This window comes from Mauremys mutica, chromosome 6, assembly GCF_020497125.1.
Source record: "Mauremys mutica isolate MM-2020 ecotype Southern chromosome 6, ASM2049712v1, whole genome shotgun sequence".
NCBI classification, from domain to species: Eukaryota; Metazoa; Chordata; order Testudines; family Geoemydidae; genus Mauremys; species Mauremys mutica.
Genome location: NC_059077.1, coordinates 114,054,745 through 114,078,023, shown reverse-complemented (window position 1 = coordinate 114,078,023; position 23,279 = coordinate 114,054,745). Strand labels below are relative to the sequence as shown.

At 43.4% G+C, this 23,279-nt stretch overlaps 1 protein-coding gene across 2 annotated transcripts in view; it reads right to left on the bottom strand.

Moving 5' to 3' along the window:
- Nucleotides 1–1,496: 1,496 nt before the first annotated feature.
- LPAR1 (lysophosphatidic acid receptor 1) overlaps nt 1,497–23,279 on the bottom strand; it is a 103,305-nt gene continuing 81,522 nt past the window's right edge. For both annotated transcript variants that reach the window (XM_045021636.1, XM_045021635.1), the window contains exon 4: nt 1,497–3,812. In XM_045021636.1, the coding sequence (XP_044877571.1) occupies nt 3,511–3,812 (302 nt within the window). In that variant the 3' untranslated portion in view covers nt 1,497–3,510. The remainder of the gene's footprint in view (nt 3,813–23,279) is intronic.

The window sequence follows — 23,279 nt, the reverse complement described above, 5'->3', positions numbered from 1 at the left end:
ACCTCCCAAGAATGCCCTATCTCAGGGGTTCTCAAACGTCATTGCACTGTGATCCCCTTCTGACAACAAAAATTACTACACAATCCTAAGGGCTTCAGCCCAGGGCGGAGGGCCTATAATCTGAGCCCCGGGCAGTGGGACTCTGGTTTCGGCTTCAGCCTCAGGCCCCAGCAAGTCTAACGCTAGCCCTGGAAACCCCATTAAAACAAGGTTGCGACCCACTTTGGGGTCCTGTCCCACAGTTTTAGAACTGCTGCTAACTCTTTCCCTTTGTCCACAGAGGACTCTGAAGCTAGTGCCGCTGCCAAATAACTGAACTGGGAAAAACATTTTGGTTATTGACATGCAAATGACCTCATCAAACATTTCACCTCACTAAAGAACTCCCATGCTTACAACTGTCTGAGCAAACATCACTACATTTGAACTTGGGTAATATTTGCTTGGGTGAAACATACAAGTATGTTAATGATGCTGGGAGAAACTCTGGAATTTTAAAAAGTCTCCCAAACCCTTTTATAGGATTCCTAGAACCATTGTTTAAAAAAATTATTTAGCACTGTATTTTAACACAACTGGAGACAATTACACAACCGCCTAAAGAAACTGAGAAACCCAAATGACAGATTTCTTGGTTTCTCTGCCAAAATAAGTGGCATGAGAACTATCATGGACAGGAGGTTGAAAGAATCATTCTATTCCAAACTCGTGTTTTCATTTCCTTTGCTCATGGCAGCTGTGATTACATTAGCTTCCAGAAAAACTATGCAGTTGGCAACTCAGATTTCTCAAGGATATAGGGTGGCAATTTCATTAACATACAGCATCAATTACTTTTTTAAAAAGCCACATGCTCAGTTCCTCCAGTGGAATCTTAGAAATAAGTTTTGCACTCTGTTAACTTTGAGCAAATCTCTGTAGTTCACCTTTAAGTAGTGAAAAGCCACCTGTGTAACAAGTGTTCCCGGATTAATCTCTTTGATGCATGAGATGTAATTGCTGTTGCAAGTTCAAAAATTCTAGCTTCCAGCACTGGCTATTGTCACTCTGGAAATGGACACTGGTTAGAGGACATAGGCGGTGACTTCTGCCCATTGTAGCAGCAATTAGAATCCACACAGGGACCATCACTTGAAGAAGAAACAGAAAAATCACAAAACACTCACGACGCACGCTAGGCTTGTCAACTCTTCTGTCTTTTGCAAACAATTCTTGCTGATTCCATCTTTCCCATACCCTTTCCAAAACTTTCCAACACATTTTAAAATATTTTGGGGGATGAGAGGTGTTTGCTGCTGTCTTCTGGACCTCACTCCAGGACTAGAGTTGGCTGAGTCCTCTATCATGCCTCCTCACTAAAGCAACCAGCAGAAGGGAGAGCAGATCACGGAGGCCAGAAGAACAGAGATGACATTCTCCCCAAACCTATTCCCCTCTTTGGGGAATCACCCTTGTTCTCCGAGCACTGACAGGTATGCACAACAAACATTGTACACTCATTGAGAAAACTTTATTAGTGGCTTATGTGGAGGGTTTTTTTCCCCCGTTAAGTTCAAACAGCCCATCTTCTAGTTCTCATTGTAGTTACATGTGTGAAAAATCATGAGTTCATTTGTTCTCAACCTCAGTAAAGAATACAGCTATATGTGTTTTGTACAAAGTAAGCGTAAATATCCATCCCTTGTTTAACTGACACGTGATCCCTGGACACCTTCTCTAAGCCCACCCGCCTGCTCTCATCTCCCCCACTTTCACACAGCCCCTGCACACCTGCTAAACATTACAGGTGAAAATCCTGGCTCCACTGAAGTCAATGGCAAAACTCCCATTGACTTCACACACACTGGCAACTTTACACTCTCTCTGCCTCCTGGGTGCTGAATTCTCTTTTCCAGGCCTCCTTCTTAAACCTACATACTCTATCGACCTCTGCACAATAGCTCCATGACAGTATCCCAACACCTCTTACGTAACATTCCAGAGCATTACACTGACTGATAAACCTCAAGCAAGTTATTATTTAAGCATCTAACAACATGGAAAACAGCCTGTCATGAACTTTAGTTATGGTCCATTACATTGTTATGCACACATGGGAGCACTCACACAAACAAGTAATTTGACATACAAAGGTCCCAAGTTCTTTAATACAAAGATCTCTTCTTCACTAAAACGTATTTGATGGCAGACTATGGATTTTCATTAGTATTTAATAATTCATGGGAGTTTATATTTGGACAGGTGGTATCTCTTCTTAAAAGTAGCCATGTATGAGATGTCCAGATATTTGGCTGGCTTATCATAATGGAGGTTTCAATTGTTTGACCAATTATATATTTGATCTAATTAAAAAATAAAGTTGTACCGTAGCGCCAAGTAACTACTGTTTATGAGATAAAGGGTAAATAATTTTTAGATACCCTCAAAAATGTCCCTCACTCAGTGCAAAAAAAAAAAGATTTCTTTTTTTAAAAAAGCGTTTACAAAGTACACTATATTATGCATTGAAAAAATCCCTTTGCATTCCACAATGAATGAGAAAAACACTCCAACACCATAAATACATCTTACAAAACACTCTTGTGCTTCAGCTTAGCCTCACGACTGTAGCTCTTTTAGAACATTAAAGACATATCCTACTCTAAGGAGCTGACCATGAATAAACTTGGGACCCCTTGTGTATGTTACATATTTCAATACCACACTTCAAAGAAGAAAGTTAACTACTGTACCTTGTGACTAGAGTACTGTTTATTTCATAATCTAAACAAACACTGTAATACAGTCGATGCTTTTCTACTTTCCTGCGGATGTTACAATTAGCATCTTTTTCTGAATTAAAACAATCCGCCATCACACAGAACAAGTGTGCTCTAACACCAGTAAAGAAGGTAGGAAGAGTCGGAATTTCCATCATTTTCCTGTGGCCAGTATTAGAAAAATATTTTTGTTTTGTTGTAGTTATGGCAGTGTAGCTAAGAATACAAAGACTACAGCATGTTTTTTCTCCCTGCACAGTTAATGTCCATCACAAGCATGCGGATGGTGATAAATATTAAGTATTTATTAAATGAAATGCATTCTTTTTTTAAAAACAAGACTAAGTGTCTACATGTAAATGCAGTGAAGCAGGTATACGCTTAATTAATCAGAGTTGATTTCAACTGGCACCAAGACAAAGCATATTCTGACAGAGTCTAGTTAGTGGAGTCTAAATAAGACTTTCCTAGTGCTAATTATGAATTCCATTGCAAGGAAGCTGCTTTCCAGTTTCAGAAAGCAGAAGAAAGGATGAGGGCTATAGCACAGCCAGTTCTGCATACATGGCTGGTGTTGTGCGTGGGTTGGTTTTCTGGAAAAAGAGAATACTGTGTCCATTAGTATTTAAGAATGTCTTGTGAGTTTGTTACTTTCCTTGTGCCCAGCCCTCTCGATGTGGTTTTCTAGCCTGTTATTGTTCATCCATCAATACAAATTCTCTGTAGTTCTTTTTGATCTTTCAGTTCCTTTTTAAACCACAGAATGATCATTACTGTGTACTCCAGCCAAGATGGTGTGATTGAGTGATGAAGCAGAGCGGTCAGAGCCTTCGGTGGGACCGTTGGCATTCTCGCTGCGCTGACAGCAGAGGATCTGTTTGAAGGTAGCACTCATTTCTTTGTCCCGGTAGGAGTAGATGATGGGGTTCATGGCAGAGTTGAATTCAGCAAGTAGCAGGAAGAATTTTTCATAGGCCAGGACATTACACTGAGGACAGCAAACATCAAGGAGCAACAAGACTAATCCTGGGGTCCAGCAGATTATAAAAGCACCTAGTGAGAAAGAAAAATCAAATATCAATGCTCTGATCACATAGGCTGTGTAAATGATCTGACCAAAAGCAGCTGTCATAAACATAAAGGGAAGGGTAACAACCTTTATGTATGCAGTAACATAAAATCCCTCCTGGCCATAGGTACAGAATCATTTTACCTGTAAGGGGTTAATCAGTTCAATTAATCTAGTTGGCACCTGGCCAGAAGGAACCAATGGGAAAAGAAGATACTTTCAAATCTGGGGGAGGAGGGAGGTTTTGTTTGTGCTCTCTTTGTTGGTTCCCTCGGGATAGAGAGAGACACACCAAGGAGGTAAACAATCCCTTGAAAATATACCTTGAAATGATACATCTAAAATTACAGAAATTGTAAGTAAATGCAAGGAAATGCGTTAGATTATCTTTTGTTTTAGCTTGTGAATTTTCCGTATGCTAAGAGGGAGGTTTATTTCTGTTTCTGTAACTTTGAAGTTGAGCCTAGAGGGGAATCCTCTGTGTTTTAAATTTTTTATCACCCTCTAAAATTACCTTCCATCCTCATTTTACAGAGGTGCTTCTTTGACTTGTTCTTTATAATAAAGTTCTTCTTCTAAGAACCTGATTGATTTTAGTGTCCTAAAAATAAAGAGTCTGGTCTGTACTTTTATTAAAGGCAATTGGTTGGTATATTATACTCAAGCCTCCCCAGGAAAGGGGTTGAAAGGTTTGGCGTGATATTTTGGGGAAATAGGAACTCCAAGTGGTCCTTTTCCTGAATCTTTGTCTAAATCACATGGTGGTGGCAGCAATACTGTCTAAGGACAAGGAAAGGATTTGTGCCTTGGGGAAGTTTTTAACCTAAGCTAGCAAAAATGAGCTTAGGGGGTCTTTCATGTGGGTCCCCACATCTGTACCCCAGAGTTCAGAGTGGAGAGGGAATCCTGCCAGCAGCAATGTTTAATTTTATTTTTCTATAATAAATATACTCCCAGCAATTTCTTCAGTGACATGATGAGAGGTTTATCTCTTAAAATCTGAAAATAATGTTTTCTGGCAGCACTTCAAACCAGAAGAAGAGCCACCTCTCCTCTTTAAATATTCCCTCCTTGGCAAATATATTGCCATTTAAAGGTGATAATGAGAAGCATTTTTCCACTTCAGCTAGAGATCTTTGATTAAATCTTGCTCCCGGGAGACAATGCGGCAATTTACTTCTCCAGCTAACAACAACAAAGACATCCCTTCTGTTAGTACTGTGAATGAAGCAGCAGAAAGAGAGAAGCGATGCAGGGAGTAATTCTCAAGGAGAAGAATTTGTTTGGATCCTGCTCATCCATTTCAGGCCCATTATGTAATGGAAAGTACTAAACATGCCCTGCGTGCACTGAAAGGTAGTCCTTTCAAGGGCTTTGTTTCCTTTCTTAGAGCTCTCTTCAGAAGCTCCTAAGGCTTCAGTAGCATGATTGTTTTAATCAATGCAAGATTCTTTGGCACTTTCTCTCTCTACCCCCACCCCTCAACACTTGCAGAATGGAGTGTGGGTAAAGCTCAGCACAAAATTCTGTATTTAAGTGCAGGGATGAAATCAAGTAGCTATTATCTTAATAGGGACAGTGAGTTTAGGTATGGTATTCTCTTACTGAGCATTTCAGGATGCTTCCAATAGATACATAGAAGAGGAAGCTCTGACATGAAAATATTTGAGAGAGAGAAAATGGGGGGATTTCAATGCTCCTGAGATTTGCTGGATTGACATCAATGGAAAAATAAAGTCCCTACGTATAGACATATTTAGCACAGACAACGACAATACAAGCTTCCGTATACTGCCCTGTCAATTCTATTCCGGTTAGGTTCTTATACTGCAGCCATCACTACGGTATCTGTTAGTGTGCCCCCATTGTGACTGGCGGGGTCAATTCAAGAGGGAAAATAGTTTACTATGCACAGCCCACTCATCCCACAGCCTCTTTGCTGTGTCTGCCAAGAAGGTGTCAGTTATTCCCACCTAGGGCAAATGGTGGTTTTGTGCAATTTGGACACCTTTCCACTGGGAAACAGATAGGCCATCAAACTAATTTCACACAGGCCACTGTACAGCCACAGACCTTGCTCCAACGGACTGAAGGCCCCAGAACGCTCATGCGAAGACTCCGGGTTGCACTGTTCTCGTGTCACCTACATTTATAGACATGCTTGTGTGCCGGGGGCCTCTGGGTGAAGTTTCAATGATCTTTTTTTCAAAATGGTTGAGTAAATAAATGCCATGTGCTGACTGCAGTATCCCCAGACCAATCCAAAGCAACACCATCATTTAAAGGAACTTTCAGACATCATTCCTCATCAGGCACCTCCCATTCACTGAAAGACTGAGGCAAAGGCAACCCTCATACAGCCTTCAGCGGGGGAGGTTTAGGTTGGATATTAGGAAAAACTTTTTCACTCGGAGGGTGGTGAAGCACTAGAATGGGTTACCTAGGGAGGTGGTGGAATCTCCTTCCTTAGAGGTCAGGCTTGACAAAGCCCTGGCTGGGATGATTTAGTTGGGGATTGGTCCTGCACTGAGCAGGAGGTTGGACTAGATGACCTCCTGAGGTCCCTTCCAACCCTGATATTCTATGATTCTATGATTCATAGCCCTAGGAATCACTGATCATAGAATCATAGATGTCCGGGATGATATGGAAGGAAAGATTACTGAGGAAGGCATGGAGCACTGTCGGAATGACTTGTCCAGGTCTGACACATGGAGCGAGAACTGTATAAGGAAGAAGGTCTAAATGGATACTCAAAGAGCAGGGATGAAAAGGCACTGCGTCCACCAAGAGGATTTTCGTGTGGGTTGTTTTTTTTTTTTCTCCCAGGGAATGGGTTCTTTGCAAATATTGTGGATAAACACCTCTACCCTGATATAACGCTGTCCTTGGGAGCCAAAAAATCTTACTGTGTTATAGGTGAAACCACATTATATCAAACTTGCTCTGATCCGCCGGAGTGCGCAGCCCTGCCTCCCCCCCGGAGCACTGCTTTACCGCGTTATATTGGAATTCGTGTTATATCGGGTCGTGTTATATCAGGCTAGAGGTGTACATAAAAACAAAGTAGCCATGAGACCTTATTTCTCCAACTGTTGTAGCTCTCACATGATGCATCTTGTCTAGGATTCAAATGGAATATCTTTGTGGCAGAGACTGTGTTGCTCCATGTTTCGAAAATACATACCACATTTAGGGGCTATCACAACAAACAAAAATCCTCATCATCATCAATGTGTCTTCTTAAAAGACAGGAAACAAAGTGTAGGAATAAATGGTCAGTTTTCAGCATGGTAAATAGTGGTGTCCGTTGGGGATCTGTACTGGGCCCAGTCCTATTCAACATATTCATAAATGATATAGAAAATGGGGTATACAGTGAGGTGGCAAAATTTGCAGATGATACAAAGTTACTCATGATAATTAAGTCCCAGGCAGACTGCGAAGAGCTGCAAAAGGACCTCTCAAGACTAGGTGACCGTGCAACAAAATGGCAGATGAAATTCAAGGTTGATAAGTGTAAAGTACTGCACATAGGAAAACATAATCTCAACTATACATATAAAGTGATGGGGTCTAAATTAGCTGTTACCACTCAAGAAAGAGATCTTGGAGTCATTGTGGATAGTTCTCTGAAAACATCCACTCAATGTGCAGCGGCAGTCAAAAAAGCTAACAGAATGTTGGGAATCATTAAGAAAGGGATAGATAATAAGATAGATAATATCATATTGCCTCTATCTAAATCCATGGTACACCCACATCTTGAATACTGTGTGTAGATGTGGTCACCCCATCTCAAAAACGATCTATTGGAATTGGAAAAGGATCAGAAAAGGGCAACAAAAATTATTAGTATTGAATGGCTGCCATATGAGGAGAGATTAATAAGACTGGGACTTTTCAGCTTGGAAAAGAGATGACTAAGTAGGGGATATGATAGAAGTCTATAAAATCATGACTGGTGTGGAGAAAGTAAATAAGGAAGTGTTAGTTACTCCTCATAACACAGGAACTAGGGGTCACCAAATGAAATTAACAGGCAACAAACAAAAGGAAGTATTTTTTTTTCACACAACACAGAGTCAACCTGTGGAACTCCTTGCCAGAGGATGTTGTGAAGGCCAAGACTATAACAGGGTTCAAAAAGGAACTAGATAAGTTCATGGAGGATAAGTCCATCAATGGCTAGTAGCAGAAGATGGGAATGGGTGACAGGGGGTGGATCACTTGATGATTACCTGTTCTGTTCATTCCCTCTGGGGCACTTATCATTGGCCACTGTCAGAAGACAGGATACTGAGCTACATGGACCTTTGGTCTGACCCAGTATGTCTGTTCTCATGTATGTTCTACTATCTGTGATGTTGTATGTTCCAAATTTGGAATGGCTTGGGTAAATATGACATAACTGATTTACAAACAGTGAACAATAATGCACAACAGATGTACGGTACCAAACATTTAACTGTGATAGAAATTATTTTTTTAAAGGCATGCCTCGTGAAAATAAAACCTTTGATCAGATAGCATACAACATTATTAGCTACTTGGACTCAGAGGGAATGTAGTCTCCTACTGTTAATGTTTGGAATATCAACAAGAAAAAAAATGTTTAATATATGTAAGAGTAAAATTATGTCAGGGAGGTCAGGGAGTCCAGACCTTTCAGAGACCTCTGTGACATTTTCTGCTTCAGCCCCGGGTTAGGCTCTTATTTCCTCTCTGTGGCTTCAGTTGTCCCCCCATAATTCTCTCTCCCGCCCCCTATTATTTTTAGTAAAAGTCACAGACAGGTTGCGGGCTTCCGTGAATTTTTGTTTACTGCCCACAACCTGTCCGTTACTTTTACTAAAAATATCTGTGACAAAATCTTAATGCTAATTATGAAAAGATACTGCAGGAGGAAAGCATAGAACATAAAGGTCTATTCTGAACAAAGTGATGTTTATTTAGGTCTCTGCTTGAATGCGAGATGTATAGTAGTCACAGACACACTTTACATCAACCAGTCAGAATCTGTCAGTTTGGTCAATCACTGAGGAGAGTCTATTTTTCCTTTACCCATATATGTTGTCTTCAACCAATGGCTTTGCTTACACAAACATCACGAGAGTCAATGGAAGAACAAAAGGCCCGCTTCTGAAGAAACAGACATCACTGGAAGCAGATCTGACAAGTGTGATTGAGAAAAGAGAAAACATTTTCAGTTTGATGGATTTTTTTTTAAAAGGAAAAGCAGACACACTGCAGATCCAAAACCAAGTGAAGGTAAATGGACTTCAAGCCATTGCCCCAGCATGCACAAGTCAGGCTTTCTGCAAGGGAAGAGCACTTGGTTTAGCTTTACTCTAGTTCCACAGATGTTTTTACTGCAGCTACAGTGTGAAAACAGCAATATAATATTGTATTAAGCTTCACTTCGATGAGATTACTGGAAACTCAGACAACTTATTCCCTTAGGGCTCAAGTAAGCCCAGCCCTGTAATAGACTATTCCAGGCTATTCCCACCTGTGGCACTGGCTTCCCCAGACAAGGGAGGGGCAGTGCCAACGTAGCTGGCCCTGAATGGGAGAGAACACATGGCACCAAAGAGTAGTGCAGAATCCACATTCCTCCTCTGGTTCTAGACAACACACCCAAGAATTCCCAATGGGCTGCTGTCTCTCTCTACCGCCCCCTACTACTGTGGTTTTAAGCCACAAAACTGCCTCAAACCTTCACACTCTCCCACATTAACCCACACGTGTTCATTTTCAAGTTACCAGACTGAACGGCAACTCTTTAAAAAGTTCTCCAATTAGCAGATGAAGCATTTCCTAATGAGTGCTCTTTTCCCTTTTGCCTAAAATGGGGTAAGATTACATTTATTCCATGAACATTCATTTCCCCCTACTTTACAACGGCAACATAAGATAGAAGGTGTCTGATCCCTGCCAAGTCACACACCACTGTGATTCGGCGATTCTCAGTGTTCCAAGCTCAACAATTCCCTCGCTCCTCCCCTCCCACCCCCAAATGGGAGAGGAGTATCAGCACCTCTCGCAAATACAAAAGTAAAGTGGGTTTCGCTTGGACAAGAAAACAATGAGGCAAAGCCTGAAGGAATGAAAGAGACCAAGGTAATAAAATCTGAAAGAGAGACAGGAGGAAGGAAAGGGAAGTTATTCCACGGCTCTGATAAGATGTGATGTATTCTGAAGCACTCACTTGCTCCTGTTTAACCATGTAATTTCCCCCCTACATACTCCCCTCTGTCCCAGGCCTGGCTGTAGCATTGCATTTGCCATTTGCAAGTAAGGCCTTTAACCTTGTCAGGCCTGGTTCCTCATTTGAAAACTGGGGCGACTCCTACTCACATTGTAAAGTTTTACTGGGACTGGAAGTTGTCGGGGCAGAGAGGTCTTTTTGTTTTGTGTTTTCACAGCTCCTAGCACAATGGGATCCTGGCCCAGGATTAGGACTCCCTAGGCACTGCCGTAAAACAAACAAATAATAATAGTGATACTTATCCACCCAGGAAAAGTGCTTATTTACCTATAAACTACTATAAGTCCTCTGTATTATTAGTTGTTCCACATTGTCCTTCCATAGGTATGTCCATCCAACTCTCCCCTGCACAGGACTGTGCTCTCCCAGTACCCATACTCCTCCGCACTTTTGTCCCCTTCCACTAAGCCAGTCTCCTCTGCCCCCCTCTCCTTCTGTTCCCATCACAGGATTCTGGCTAGGTAGCTGCCTCTCTTGAGTCCACTCCCTACTCCGCTGGGGGCATTCAGAGCTAGGACTAGGAGAAGCGGAGTGGCTGCAGCTGTGAGGATGATACTAGGTGTTGCAGCTGGTTACCTGCAGGGGAAGAAGTGTCGCAGCACCCTCTGCAGGTTGGTGGTGGAAAATGCAGGGTCAGGAGACTTTTGAGGTGGGAAGGGCAGGAGTGGAGAAACCCCTGCTCAGTGGTGGGAACTCTGCCTGGGAATGATGTGAAAGTGAATTGGGATGTAGCATCCTGTAGAGGACAGGGTAAAAAATGACTGCAATAAAATTAGCCCCAGACTAGCAGTACCATACACTTGCAGGAGGGGTTACACTTTACTGGGTTAGCGCTGTCACTCAGGGCAAGGTGAAGCAGGAAACATCTCTGAATTGAGCAAAACAAAGGCAGAAACGAGGCTCAGAAAGATCAAATCCTATAGGAGTCAAAGCGTGGTCAAACAGAGCAACAGGGATAGCATCCATACTGCATGACAATTTCTAGGATTTTAGGCATGACAAATACTAAATAGCTAAGTATGATTAATTTCTCGGTAGGGAAAATTGTTAGCGCCAGTAACTTGGAATGTAGCTAATTAGCCGGGAGACAGCCACATGGTTTTCATGCCTTGGATATCAGTAAGCTTCCTTAGGCTGCAATTCTCTTGGTGTAGCACAAAGAGCTAAACACCCAATTAATTATGTTAGCATTTATTTATAGCTTATTGTCTTTTTCCATTAATACAAAATTCAGAAGGTTCATTCTAAGTTGAATACTATTATCTGTGACAAGTAATAGTGAATACAGTTAATGGTTCTGCAACTATACAGAATAGGAGTATTTTTTCTTCTATTTCTAGCCAGATATGCTGCTCCCTCATTTTGCTCCAAAAGGGCTAAGGTATCACCCCAAACCCTCAGCTCAAGAACAAAATAGTTATTACTATGAGTTTGAAGCTTTGGTTGGGAATTTTGAGTCAGGTTTTTTCACTTAGTTTTTATTTCAATTTCTAAAATGTGCCCGTCTGAAACTCAAGCTCCATGAAGATATATTTAAAAAGGGCCAAGTTCTAACCAACCCAATTCTAGCTCTCCACAACTCATTACAACAAGAGCTCTGCCCTTCCACCGACGCCCTCAGCAAGTGTCTAGGGAAAAAGATGTTCCCAAACAAAATACCCAGAAAATGAACAAACTCAGGCTCCAGCAGACCAAAGGGGAAGCAAGTTCCAGATTTGAAATCCCTCCTTTGAGAATAAGCTAGCCGATAAACATATGTAGGGAAAATGGCTTTGTTGAACACAGGGCAAAAGAATTTTACATAGCAGTAAATGCCATCACAACAGTTTCTGCCACTTTCAGTGAGTTCATCTGAGCAAGCTAACCCTCTGGAATGCATTGCTGAACGAATATGGAATAAAAAATGTGTTCCTGTGTGAGCTTGACACTACTGTACACCAACACAGGCGTATTTTGTTGAAGGCATGGTTGTGTTCTGACCTATATACATTGTCCTGTATGCTCTGCTGCAGTTCCCACCAATTGTTTTTTATTTAAATGCTTCTATTGTATGCAAGAGTCAAACGTGATCTGTAACAGTTACAATGAAATCAAAAAAACATGCCATATTCATCCCACCACAAAAGAGTATGTATATATTGTAAGAGAATTCAGAGCAGGAGAACCAAAGCAAAGAGAGGAAGTGATACAATGTGGAATGAGGGAAAGATGGCATTCAGAATGTAGCATGCCAGACAGAATACCACAAAGAGCCAAGAAATGGTCATCCTACTGCATCAGTGTTTCCAGCATCATTTCACCAGGCCAGCCATTGGAACTCCCGACAGACATCACCATTCCAGAGTCACCTGTAAAATCCTGGCTCCATTCAAGTCAATAGCAAAACTCCCATTACCTTCACTGAGGCCAGAATTTCACCTCAAATATCACATTTGCTGCTTTTTTCGGTCCATTTGCAAAGAGAATTTTCAATAAATGGTGTCTACCAAGATTATATCCCTCTTCTTCCTGAACCCCATCTCTTTTTGATTCTTTCTTCAGACTGTTAGGATGTTGAGTTTGGTGCATTTTCCCACAATGTAATATCCAGATCACCTATTATACAGGCATCCCAACTTTTTCCAATATTTCTTTCCCCTCCCTTAGGAAATCCAGCACATGTCTGCTTTGATATCTGTTGCCATCCGACTCTGATCACTTAGGCATAGAATTTGTTCAGATTTTAGCAATGTGTGTCTCTCTCTTCTGTCAACAAACACTCTCCTAGGACCGTGGTTGTTCCCCTCTTGAAGCACTTACACACTTCAACATTCTAATGACTTAGTATCTCGTGAAAACCTCCTTCATGCTCCGCTTTTGCTCTGGTTGTGCTGAGAACCAGTGCAAACAAAATAAGATGCCAATATCTACTGGCCTCACAGGGCTGGCTTCATCCCTGGGCTTGATATTTAATATCTCACCTTTGTCTTCCTTACCCTTTAGTTCTTTTAAAAAATATCACTCCATCTTTCCACATTATTGACCTTTCTAGTGTGTTGTACAGTACATATTTCTAGGGGTCATGCAGGATTCTTTGGCATATGTTAATCTTTGAACTCTTTTTCTGTTCTCTACCTACAGCAATGTCATCACATGTTCTAAACCATTTATAATTCATAATATACGTATAAGTGATTTTCACTTCATCACTATATATATTCTTTAGGTTGAGTCCATAATTTTAAAATCTTAAAAAATTAAAAACAAATTAAAAACTGTATATGTTGCTAGTTCTTTTTGCTTTTGGTTATGCTTCCTACAGTTCTACGCTTTAGAAAGTGACTTTTTCTGAAGTGTTAATCTCAGTCCGTAACTTCCTCCATTCTCTTAGTATCTCTCCTCTGCTGGTTTCTTGTCACCATCCAATTACCCGCTCGACTGCTCAATAGAAGAGTGAAGCTGTCCTGCGGTGGCTCAAGAGCCTGGGTACCATTCACAGGGCAAAACCCCCAAACTGGCTGTAAGTTCGATGCTTGGATTGCACCAACCAATCATCAAGAGTAAACTCCTCAGGTACTATAACAGCCATGACATGGAGCCACAGACAGTCCCCTGGGGTACTCCCCAGTCTCGCCATCCAGATAAACATTCCTTTGTGACAGGCCCCGTACATCAAAGATCACAGCAATATTCAGGTTACTCCCAGTCCCGAAAGTACCAGTCACTCACCCCAGGTAAATTACACTTTCGATGTCATACCAAAGACACTGCTTATAATAAACTATTTACAATTTATTACTAGGAAAAGGAAAGACGACTTTTATTTACAAGGTTAAAGCAGGTAACCAGACACACAAATGAGCTACAATCTTAAGTTTCAAAAGATAATAGAAGTAAGCAAGCTCTAGATTTTTTTTTTTTTAAAGGGATAACCCAGGTAAAGTAGCCTTGCTTATGGTTAGAAAACCTCCCCCTCACAATCCAGAGTCCAAGCAGCATAGAGATACAGCTCCTTCTTGTTAAGGTTTTTATTTGTTCCCTCCCATGCACTCTGAACTGTGAGCTCAGCAGATGGGAGGAATTCACCTGCATGACTCTTTCATGGTGGGTAGGTGGGGAAGAGCTGAACAATAAAGTCTTCTATCCAACGGCTGCTACTCTGTGTTGTCTGTGGCTCCCTTACGTCGAATGCAGGGATCGGCAACCTTCGGCACATGACCAGCCAGGGTAAGCCCCCTGGCAGGCCGGGCCGGTGTGTTTACCTGCCGTGTCCACAGGTTCAGCTGATCGTGGCTCCCACTGGCCACGGTTTGCCGTTCCAGGCCAATGGGGGCTGCGAGAAGCCGCGGCCAGCACATCCCTTGGCCCGTGCCGCTTCCCGCCGCCCCCATTGGCCTGGAGTGGCGAACCGCGGCCACTGGGAGCCGCGATCGGCTGAACCTGTGGACGTGGCAGGTAAACAAACCAGCCCTGCCCACCAGAGGGCTTACTCTGGCGTGCTGTGTGAGGAAGGTTGCTGATCCCTGATCTAATGCTTCAAATCATCAAACGCCCCTTCACTTTTGATTTAGGGTTAAGAACTCTTGAAACATCTCATAAGAACAGCCAAAACCCAGGAAAATATGAAGAGAAAAAAGAAAATGGGAGGCAGTGGGGATGCAAAGAGCAAGACTGATCATCTTATCTCTAAGTTGTGGGTTCAAGTCCAGCATTGGTGCCAACTGAGAGCAGTTACTGTCTGCTGGCTGTTTAGTAGCCACGTGCAATACATTTGAGAGTCTCTGTCCCGATTGTAAGGGATCATCTCCATCATCAGGCTTCACTGACTGACTGACACTCCTCCAAGAGAAGCCAAAGACAGAAAGGACATGGAAGTAAACCATATAGGTTTCCAATTAAAATAGATTTTTTAAATTAAGGAGCACACAAAGCCCTGTGTTTCACATATATAAATTATATATTAAAAGGCATTCTTCAGGATTGGTGCATGAAATCTACCTTCCTTGAACAACTGTAAAATCTTGGGCTGAAATAATTTAGCAACATACATTTAAAATCTCTTAATTACAGATCTGAAGGGGAAAAAAATTAATTCACCATTAATACAAAACTGAATTTAGTGAGATTCATGAATGACTGAGTTCATTTTTTCCTTAGTAAACTGTCTATCTATAGAAAAGCATTTTAAACAAAACAGGAAATCATTAAGTAACAATGGTCAGGATTTTGGCTGGTTTCTAAACCAGAAAGATATGGGAAGCTAATGAATGAATGAGGTCCAGCTGTTGCCAAGGAAATTTAAATATTTTTCCCCTCCATAAAATAAAATGATAGTCCCCGAGCCTCACCCTTGCCAAAAACCTGACACAAACAGGAAGTTTTGGTGTCTATCATCATCTTGCAACAGTTAAATAATAGTCTTAGTGCTCCTTCATAAGCACAACGCGTGACACAATCTTGCCTGTAATAGCAACTTGGCTGGAATGGGTGCATAAAATATCGTCGATGACAGGGTCTTGCAGAGTCAGACCTTTGCGGTACTGGTGCCATTGGCACAGACCTATGTAATACTGTGTTACACATTGGACAGGGGTCAAGGAAAAGCAGATGATGATTAAAGGAATTCAGATTTGGGGAGAGCTGGAAAGAGGAGAAAATATTTTCAGTCCATACGTCCTTCCCACCTGCAGCTTTTTAGGCTGGATTTAACTATTTGTTGGCAGTTGGACTATACAAATTTATATCTTATGGCTATCACTGGGTATTCTTTTATTTTATTTTTTGAAAGAAACTGCCCCCCCAAATGAAGTAATTAATATTAGTTGATCTGAAGCAAATGCTTAGTAGACTGTGTAACACCCGCCCCCCCATTCCTCCCTGGGTTACTCGGGAGCTGGCAACACTCACCTGTGTGCCCGGGCACCTGATGTTTTAAAGAGATCCTGAGCATCCCAGTGGTGATGTTGGATAGGTGGGGATCCTCTATTCACCCCTCTGCTGCAGTCCCTTTACTCCTAAAGGAATTTACAATTGGCGGTGCTTCCCCCTGGCTGGCCCCTGTACACACTCAAGGGCGTGCCTTGGGAACCTCCAGGAATAAACCTATTCTAATAATAACCACCTGTGGCACGGGTCTAACTCAAATACCAATTATAAATAATATACATCCCATATACTTAAATTAGAGTTAACACATCTTTACCTAACAACTTAAAGTAACAGGGTGTAACCAACTAAGATTAAATGTCACTACTAATTTAAATCCACAGGGGAAGTTGAATAAAACCAATTAAATATACTGTACAGTAATAAATTAAACTTATCTAACTGGCATTTATACTGCCACTGCTTACGCCACCCCGGAGTGTGCACTCCTCTGGGTTTCAGTCCTAGACACATTTGTGGGTGCGCTGGAAGATCTGCAGCTGGAGACAGCGATCTGTTGGTTCTGTGTATCAGCCCAGCCAAGGCAACAAGCTGCATAACCCCTCTGACAACAGGAGTCAGCCCCACCAAATGTTAGCAGTTCTGGATCCTGGTTTGGTGCAATGATCACTCTGCCTCTCCTCAGACTCAGTCTCTCCGCTGTGCCCCTCCCCTTGCAAGTACTTTCCCAAACCAGAGTGGGGGTTACTCACAGGCCTTCACTCAGTCAGCTCCAAGCACAGCAATAGTCTCTGCCCTGGCTCCAGGGAAGCCATCAACCCCCATGAAGCTCCCTGCTCAAAGCCCCTACAGGCTCTCAACAGCAGCTCCTGGCTTCCTAGCAGCAGCTCCTGGTATGGGCAGAGCTCCACAGCAGCAATCTTTCCGCAAGGCCTCCTGGGAGTTGTGGCCTCTAAGGCTAGATTGCAGCACACAGGATCTTCCCAACTGGAACACTCCCAATAACATTCAGAGGCCCCTCGACTAAAAAGGGCCTACAGCTACTATGGCCAAGATTTTTTAAGATGACTAATGAGTTTGAGGTGCCAACTTGAGACACCTTAAAAGGACCTCCTTTTCAGAAAGTGCTGAGCACCCACTCTGTGAGAATCTGGCCTGTCTAGTGATACCTCTAGTTGGATATTCCAAAAAGTAGGTACATAAAATCAGTAGGCAAGTTTGAAGATCAGGCCATATATGTCTAAGCAGAAGCACTTAGCCAAATAAGTCTTTTGATGTATGGCATTAAGCACACCTGAACTTATACTGGGAATTTTAAAAGTAATTTTGCTGTTATGAATTTCTTTGACACTTGGTGCCCCTTCAATTTAAAAAAAAAGCCATTCTGAAGCTTGCTACAGCAGTAGACATACTTATGCAAACACGAGGGCTCACCACAAGAGGTCATCTGAGGCACAGAGTGGACAGTTGGCACGCTGAATGAAGCCGCTTACCAGACTTCGTTCGCACCTGAGTCTGCAATGTATATTTAACACATTGAAGAATTTGGTGTTTCCTTACTCCCACACGGATTGCAGTTTTTAATCACAGAACATTATTTCATGCTGAAGTTGAAATAACTTTCTTTTTAAAATGTCCTTCCCCTCCCTCCCCCTGCTTCTAGTATTTTGGTAGTTCTCCAAGTTCAATCACAATGCTACATTGAAACAATATGGGTTGTTTAATGTCTTTTCAATATGATTTCTTTTGTTGTTAAAGTCCTTAAGCATTACGTGTATTATGATTGGATCATCTCCAACTGCAACGTAAGTTTCTGACAAAATTATGTGTGCATGAAGTTTAAATGTTAGAAGCCGATGTAATCCCACTATAAGTAGGATGAAATTAGTAGTGATAGCAGAAATAGAGTTATTAGAAACTCTTGGTTTCCTTAACACAGCTAAATTTGCTTCTAACCTAACACACTTTTGGAAGGCACTCAGACATTATAGCCATGAAGGTAGTATAAAATCTGAACAGAACAGAACAAGAATCTAAGACAGACAATTGCAATGATCAGATTAGATTCAAATTCCAACTCAACTATGAGCAATGCAGGTGTGTTTTCTCCCATCTAGTTATAGTTGAATGGTATCCAATTATGGCTAGTTAGTTAAGGAACGATCGTCATCTTTTAAAGCAATTCATGGATCAAGCCCCAACTACATTAAAGACTGAATTTTGATCTATGAAACACTGACAGCTGCACTCCTCTGGGGCAACATAGATCAATACACCCAGAACGAAACACACAAGAGCTGGGGATGAAGCACTTTCCATCAAGGGGATCTGACTAAGGAAAAAACTTCCAGGGGAGATGAGGAAAATCCTGAGTCTGATTGTCTTTTTTCAGGAAACACTGCAATACCTTCCTGTTTGAAAAGGCCTTTTCCACCAAAAGAATGAGACTCAGCTATGACACACCCCTTCTACCTCTAAGGGTATGTCTACACTGGCAAGTTTCTGTGCCACAAGTTATACCCCTTTTATTAAAACGCTGGAATTAAACTGCTGTTGCGTGTCCACACTGTGCTCCTTGTGACACTGGAGGTGCATCTACATTAGCAGCTCTTGCAATGGCAAAGACAGCAGTGCATTGTGGTAGCTATCCCACTGTGCAACTGGCCGCAGGTGCTTTGGGAAGGGTTTGCAATGCCTCGTGGGACAGGCATAGCATCACATGACGCAGGTTTCCCAATCCCATTGTTCCATGGGCATCCTACTACATTATCAGCTGCTTTTCAACTGAAGGCGGGAGAGGGGAAAGTGTTTGTGACAGGGAGCGTGTGTGTGTACGGAGGGGTGGAGAGAGACAGTGTGCCTGGGGGACAGAGAGTGTGTCAGCATGCTGTCTTGTAAATTCAGACAGCAGCAGGAAGCAACCAGTCCTGAGGCGGGGAGGGGGGGAGAACCACACACACACACACACGCGCACCTGCCCCTGCCCCTGTGTTCAACAGCACGGGCATTCCACATTAATGGTTTGCTTTGTGTCCCAGAGCAGATCAGCACAGCACACAAGGGCTGTCAGAAATGGTGCTTTGAAAGAGGAGGGGTGCACGTCTCCAGGGCAGCCGAGTTCAAAACAACGAGCAGAGCGGTCACTTGAGGCATTATGGGACAGCTCCGGAGGCCAATTACAGCTAGGGTGACCAGACAGCAAATGTGAAAAATCAGGACAGAGGGTGGGGGGTAATAAGTAGCCTAAGAAAAAGACCCCAAAATCAGGACTGTCCCTATAAAATCGGGACATCTGGTCACCCTAATTACAGTGCAGAAAGCAATCAACTGTCTACACTGGCAACAGAGCCTCGTTGAGGTGGGGTTTTTTTTGCAGCACTGCAACTGAGGAGTTTCTGCGCACAAAGTGGCTTGGCAGGATTCAGCTCTGGAGCGCCCTCTGCAGGCCGGTGATCCGCCTGTCTTCTTGGCCCCCATGTCCCTCCCTGGATCTGGTGCCCTTTTACATGGGGTGCTGCCCCCTGGCAGTAACCCCTTTCTCTCAGGGTCTCCCCTCCCCAGGGAACCCCCACCCTCTATCCCCACCTTGCCTCAGTATATGGCTACTGCCAGTCATTGTCTAGCCCCATGTCCTGGGGCAGACTGCAGTATCAGCCACTCACCACTGGCAAGGAGGGTTTGGACCTGCTGCCTTGGCCTACCCCTGGGCTGCCCTCTGCAACCCCCAGTACCTATTAGCCCAATGCTAGGCCACAGCCTGGGGCTTTCCAGGCTAGAGCTCCCCAGCTCCTCAGCCTTTCCCAGCCCTGCCTCACTCAGGTACCTTATGTCTAGCTCCCGGCAGCCAGGCCCATCTCCCTCTATAGCTAGAGAGAGACTGTTTGGGCTTCTGGCTCACGGCCTCTTATAGGGGCCAGCTGGGCCTGATTGGAGCATGGCCACAGCTGAGCCTACTTTCCCCAATCAGCTCAGGCTTCTTGCCCCAGCCACAGCCCCTTCCCAGGGCTGTTTTAAGCCCTTCAGGGCAGGAGCAGGGGACCACCCTGCTACACCCTATCAACCAAAAAACAAAGTTATCCTGAAACCAATAAACCTTTAATGAAAAAGTAAATTAATGAAAACTAAGTAACTAAACAAACAAACACACCCCACAAACTTTACCTCCTCAAACAGAGTTTTTACCCTGAATAGGGAGAGGTGCCAGAGGCTCCATGAAGTCTGGCAGGGACCTCACTATTGCTACCAACTTTATGTTGAAGGCCATCAGATACTATGGTAATTGGCAGCAGTATAAAACCCTAAGGCAAAAGACAGACAGTAATAACTCCATCTAGTCACAGAAGAAAGTCAATGGAAAGGGCACCCAAACTTTGCTCTAATGAGCACTATACTGCCAACTTGTCAGAAGTCCAAAGGCTAAGTACAAATATGCATGAAATGGAGCAGAGCAAGTTTAATTCTACATACATTGGATCTAGGTGGCCTAGATCAGGTTGAACCATAATATGCTGGAAAATATAGCCTCCAGCCTGGACTTCCGGATTCAAGATGACATGACAAAGCGTAGCACGTTGGGGACTGTATTTAGCTTGCACCTAACATTTCGACCGTCTCTGCTTCATAGTTTCAATAGCTCCTTCAAGTTTTCCTAGGATTCGACTAACTGGCAGCGTCTGGATAAGCTCCCTTTACTACCAGGGAAATGAAAAGCAACAGAAAGAGGCAGATGGCATGCACTGGAGACGCTGTACCACTACATATGAGTTAACAGAGGTTTAATTCATTTAAAGTTCTATCTATTGTAGATAATTCTCAGCTTTCACTGGTGTAGACGTGTAACAAATCCACTGAATCTAACAGAGTTCCTTCAGATTCACAACGTGTAAGATATGAACACCTGGCTCAAGGTGTTGAATTCATTTTCATGTTGCTAATCAATCTGCACGAACAATATAGACCTAGGCCTCTCTTGGGTCACTCAGCAATGTGCTCTAATATTCTAAATCCACCTGTCAGTAAAAGACAAACACTCTCACACCGAGAACAGCATTTGCCTTTCAGCTGTGGACATTACCACAATCTTCAAGTCATTATGATACGGAGGCCCCCCGACTTATGCAATTGTTCCGTTCCAGAATGCCTTGCTTAACTCAAATTTTGCGTAAGTCAGAAACGTATTAGCCTTGACAATAACCTTTTGATAATAATGACAAAGGGCACCGGTCTTAATATTTGGAAAGCTGCTCAGTCTGCATATTTTTGACAATATGACTATTTTAACCTCTGATTCACTGTTTGCTGTAGAGTCACGATGAAAGACTAGGTTTTTGGCTATGGTAGAAAGGAATCAAAAACTAGTGCTGACTCAGTCTTCTTTCTCAGCACAACAGTCATTCTAATCTAGTAATAAAATCACAGTACTAGCACGGCTGATGATTGAAACACTAGCAGGGCAAAACTGGGTTTATTGTCCATCAATAGTGTTCATGCCAGCCTAGAGCACCCTGAAAACTGCAGTCCACTCTCATAGAACAGGTAAGGAAGGGAGCAGCATTGCTGCAACCTTTCCTACCAAGCTCTGTCACTTGTCTCAGCTTTGTTCTGGAGGTTCCATTGCTAGGGATGAAAAGATACTGCTGCCTCCATGTCCACGGAATTCTCTGCTAAGACCAATTATTGGCACTAAGGTGCCAGTTATTGTTCACTGGGATTCAGATTAGACTGAGATCACTTGTTTCTCATAGGTCACTCAAGAACTCTCAGACGGTAATAAATTATAGTTACTACTAACTTCAAATGCCCTTATTCACCCTCAAAGTTCTGTGATCTTGCTTCCTCATGAGGATAACTCAAAAGCTGGTTATTTTGCAGACTTCTCACTTGCCAGTGGATTTAGTCCTCAATGGAGGACATGTGCCTTTGACGTGTATAAGAAATGTACTTCAGAAATTTTAATTTCAAATGTTTTCTAACATTCTCTCCTGTGCTTGGATATCAAGGTGTTGAGACATATTTTACACAATGTATTGCAATGTAAACTCCAGAAGGGTCAAGCTGGTATGGTAAATTCCATGTCCTAATAATTCATTTCCTTTATAAATATGCTACAATAATATTTTACCATTTCCTGGTGACATATGAATGACGATCATGCAGATGTGTCAGATATCACATTAAGGCCCCTCGAGTCCAAACACTCTGAGGGTGCGCGCACACACCCACACCCACCCACCCACCCCCGGGAATGCCAGTGAGTGCATGGGATATGGCAAAATACTGGCAACCAACAAACCCTTAATTTCTGCTGCATGGCTCCTGGGTTTTTCAAAGCAGCTCTTATTGATTCTGCACACTATCCCCACCAGCTGGAGTCTAAAACTATTTGCATGACCTACAGCTGTGATAATCAAAACTGATCATCCTTTGCAAACTAGATCACATCTGATCCATGGAAGGGGCAGTGCTCTGGCTGAGCGATACCCACGGAATTGCCAACCCCATTAAGTTCCAGAAATAATTGCAGAATTTAACTGATCTGACAGGCATAATAGCATTAAAAGAGAAACCACCCTCCAAGTTATTTCAGTACTTGCAGCAGAAAGACCATGCTGTCTCACAACTATAATTCATAAAATCATATGTGTAACAAAAGTAAAAAATGGCTGAGAACTTAAAAAGTGGAAGGTAACAGACCACAAATTCCAGCGATGATTCAACCTGGTGATATTCTAGACAAAAAGCTCTCAAACACGTGTTTACCATTCCCTCCACACTGACTGAAGAACAGGGCCGCCTAGAGGAGGGGGGCAAGAGGGGCAATTTGCCCCAGGCCCCGAGCCCCACAGGGGCCCCCACCAGAGTTTTTCGGGGCCCCTGGAGCGGGGTCCTTCACTCGCTCCAGGGGGCCCGGAAAACTCTTGCGGGGCCGGGCCCAGGAGCTTCTTCCGCTCCCGGTCTTTGCCAGCGGGGAGTCCTTCCGCTCCGGGGCGGAAGGACCCCCCACTGGCGAATTACCGCCGAAGTGGGACCCGCTGCCGAAGTTCAGCTCGGTCTTCGGCGGTAATTTGGTGGCGGGGGGCCCTTCCGTTCCGGGCCCCGCCGCCGAAGTGCCCCAAGACCCGCGGTGGGGGCCCCCCGCCACCGAATTACCGCCGAAGACCAGGCTGCACTTCGGCGGCGGGTCCCGCTTCGGCGGTAATTCGGCGGCGGGGGGGCCTCCGCCACGGGTCTTCGGGGCACTTCGGCGGCGGGTCCCGGAACGGAAGGGCCCCCCGCTGCTGAAGACCCCAGGCCCCCGGAATCCTCTGGGCGGCCC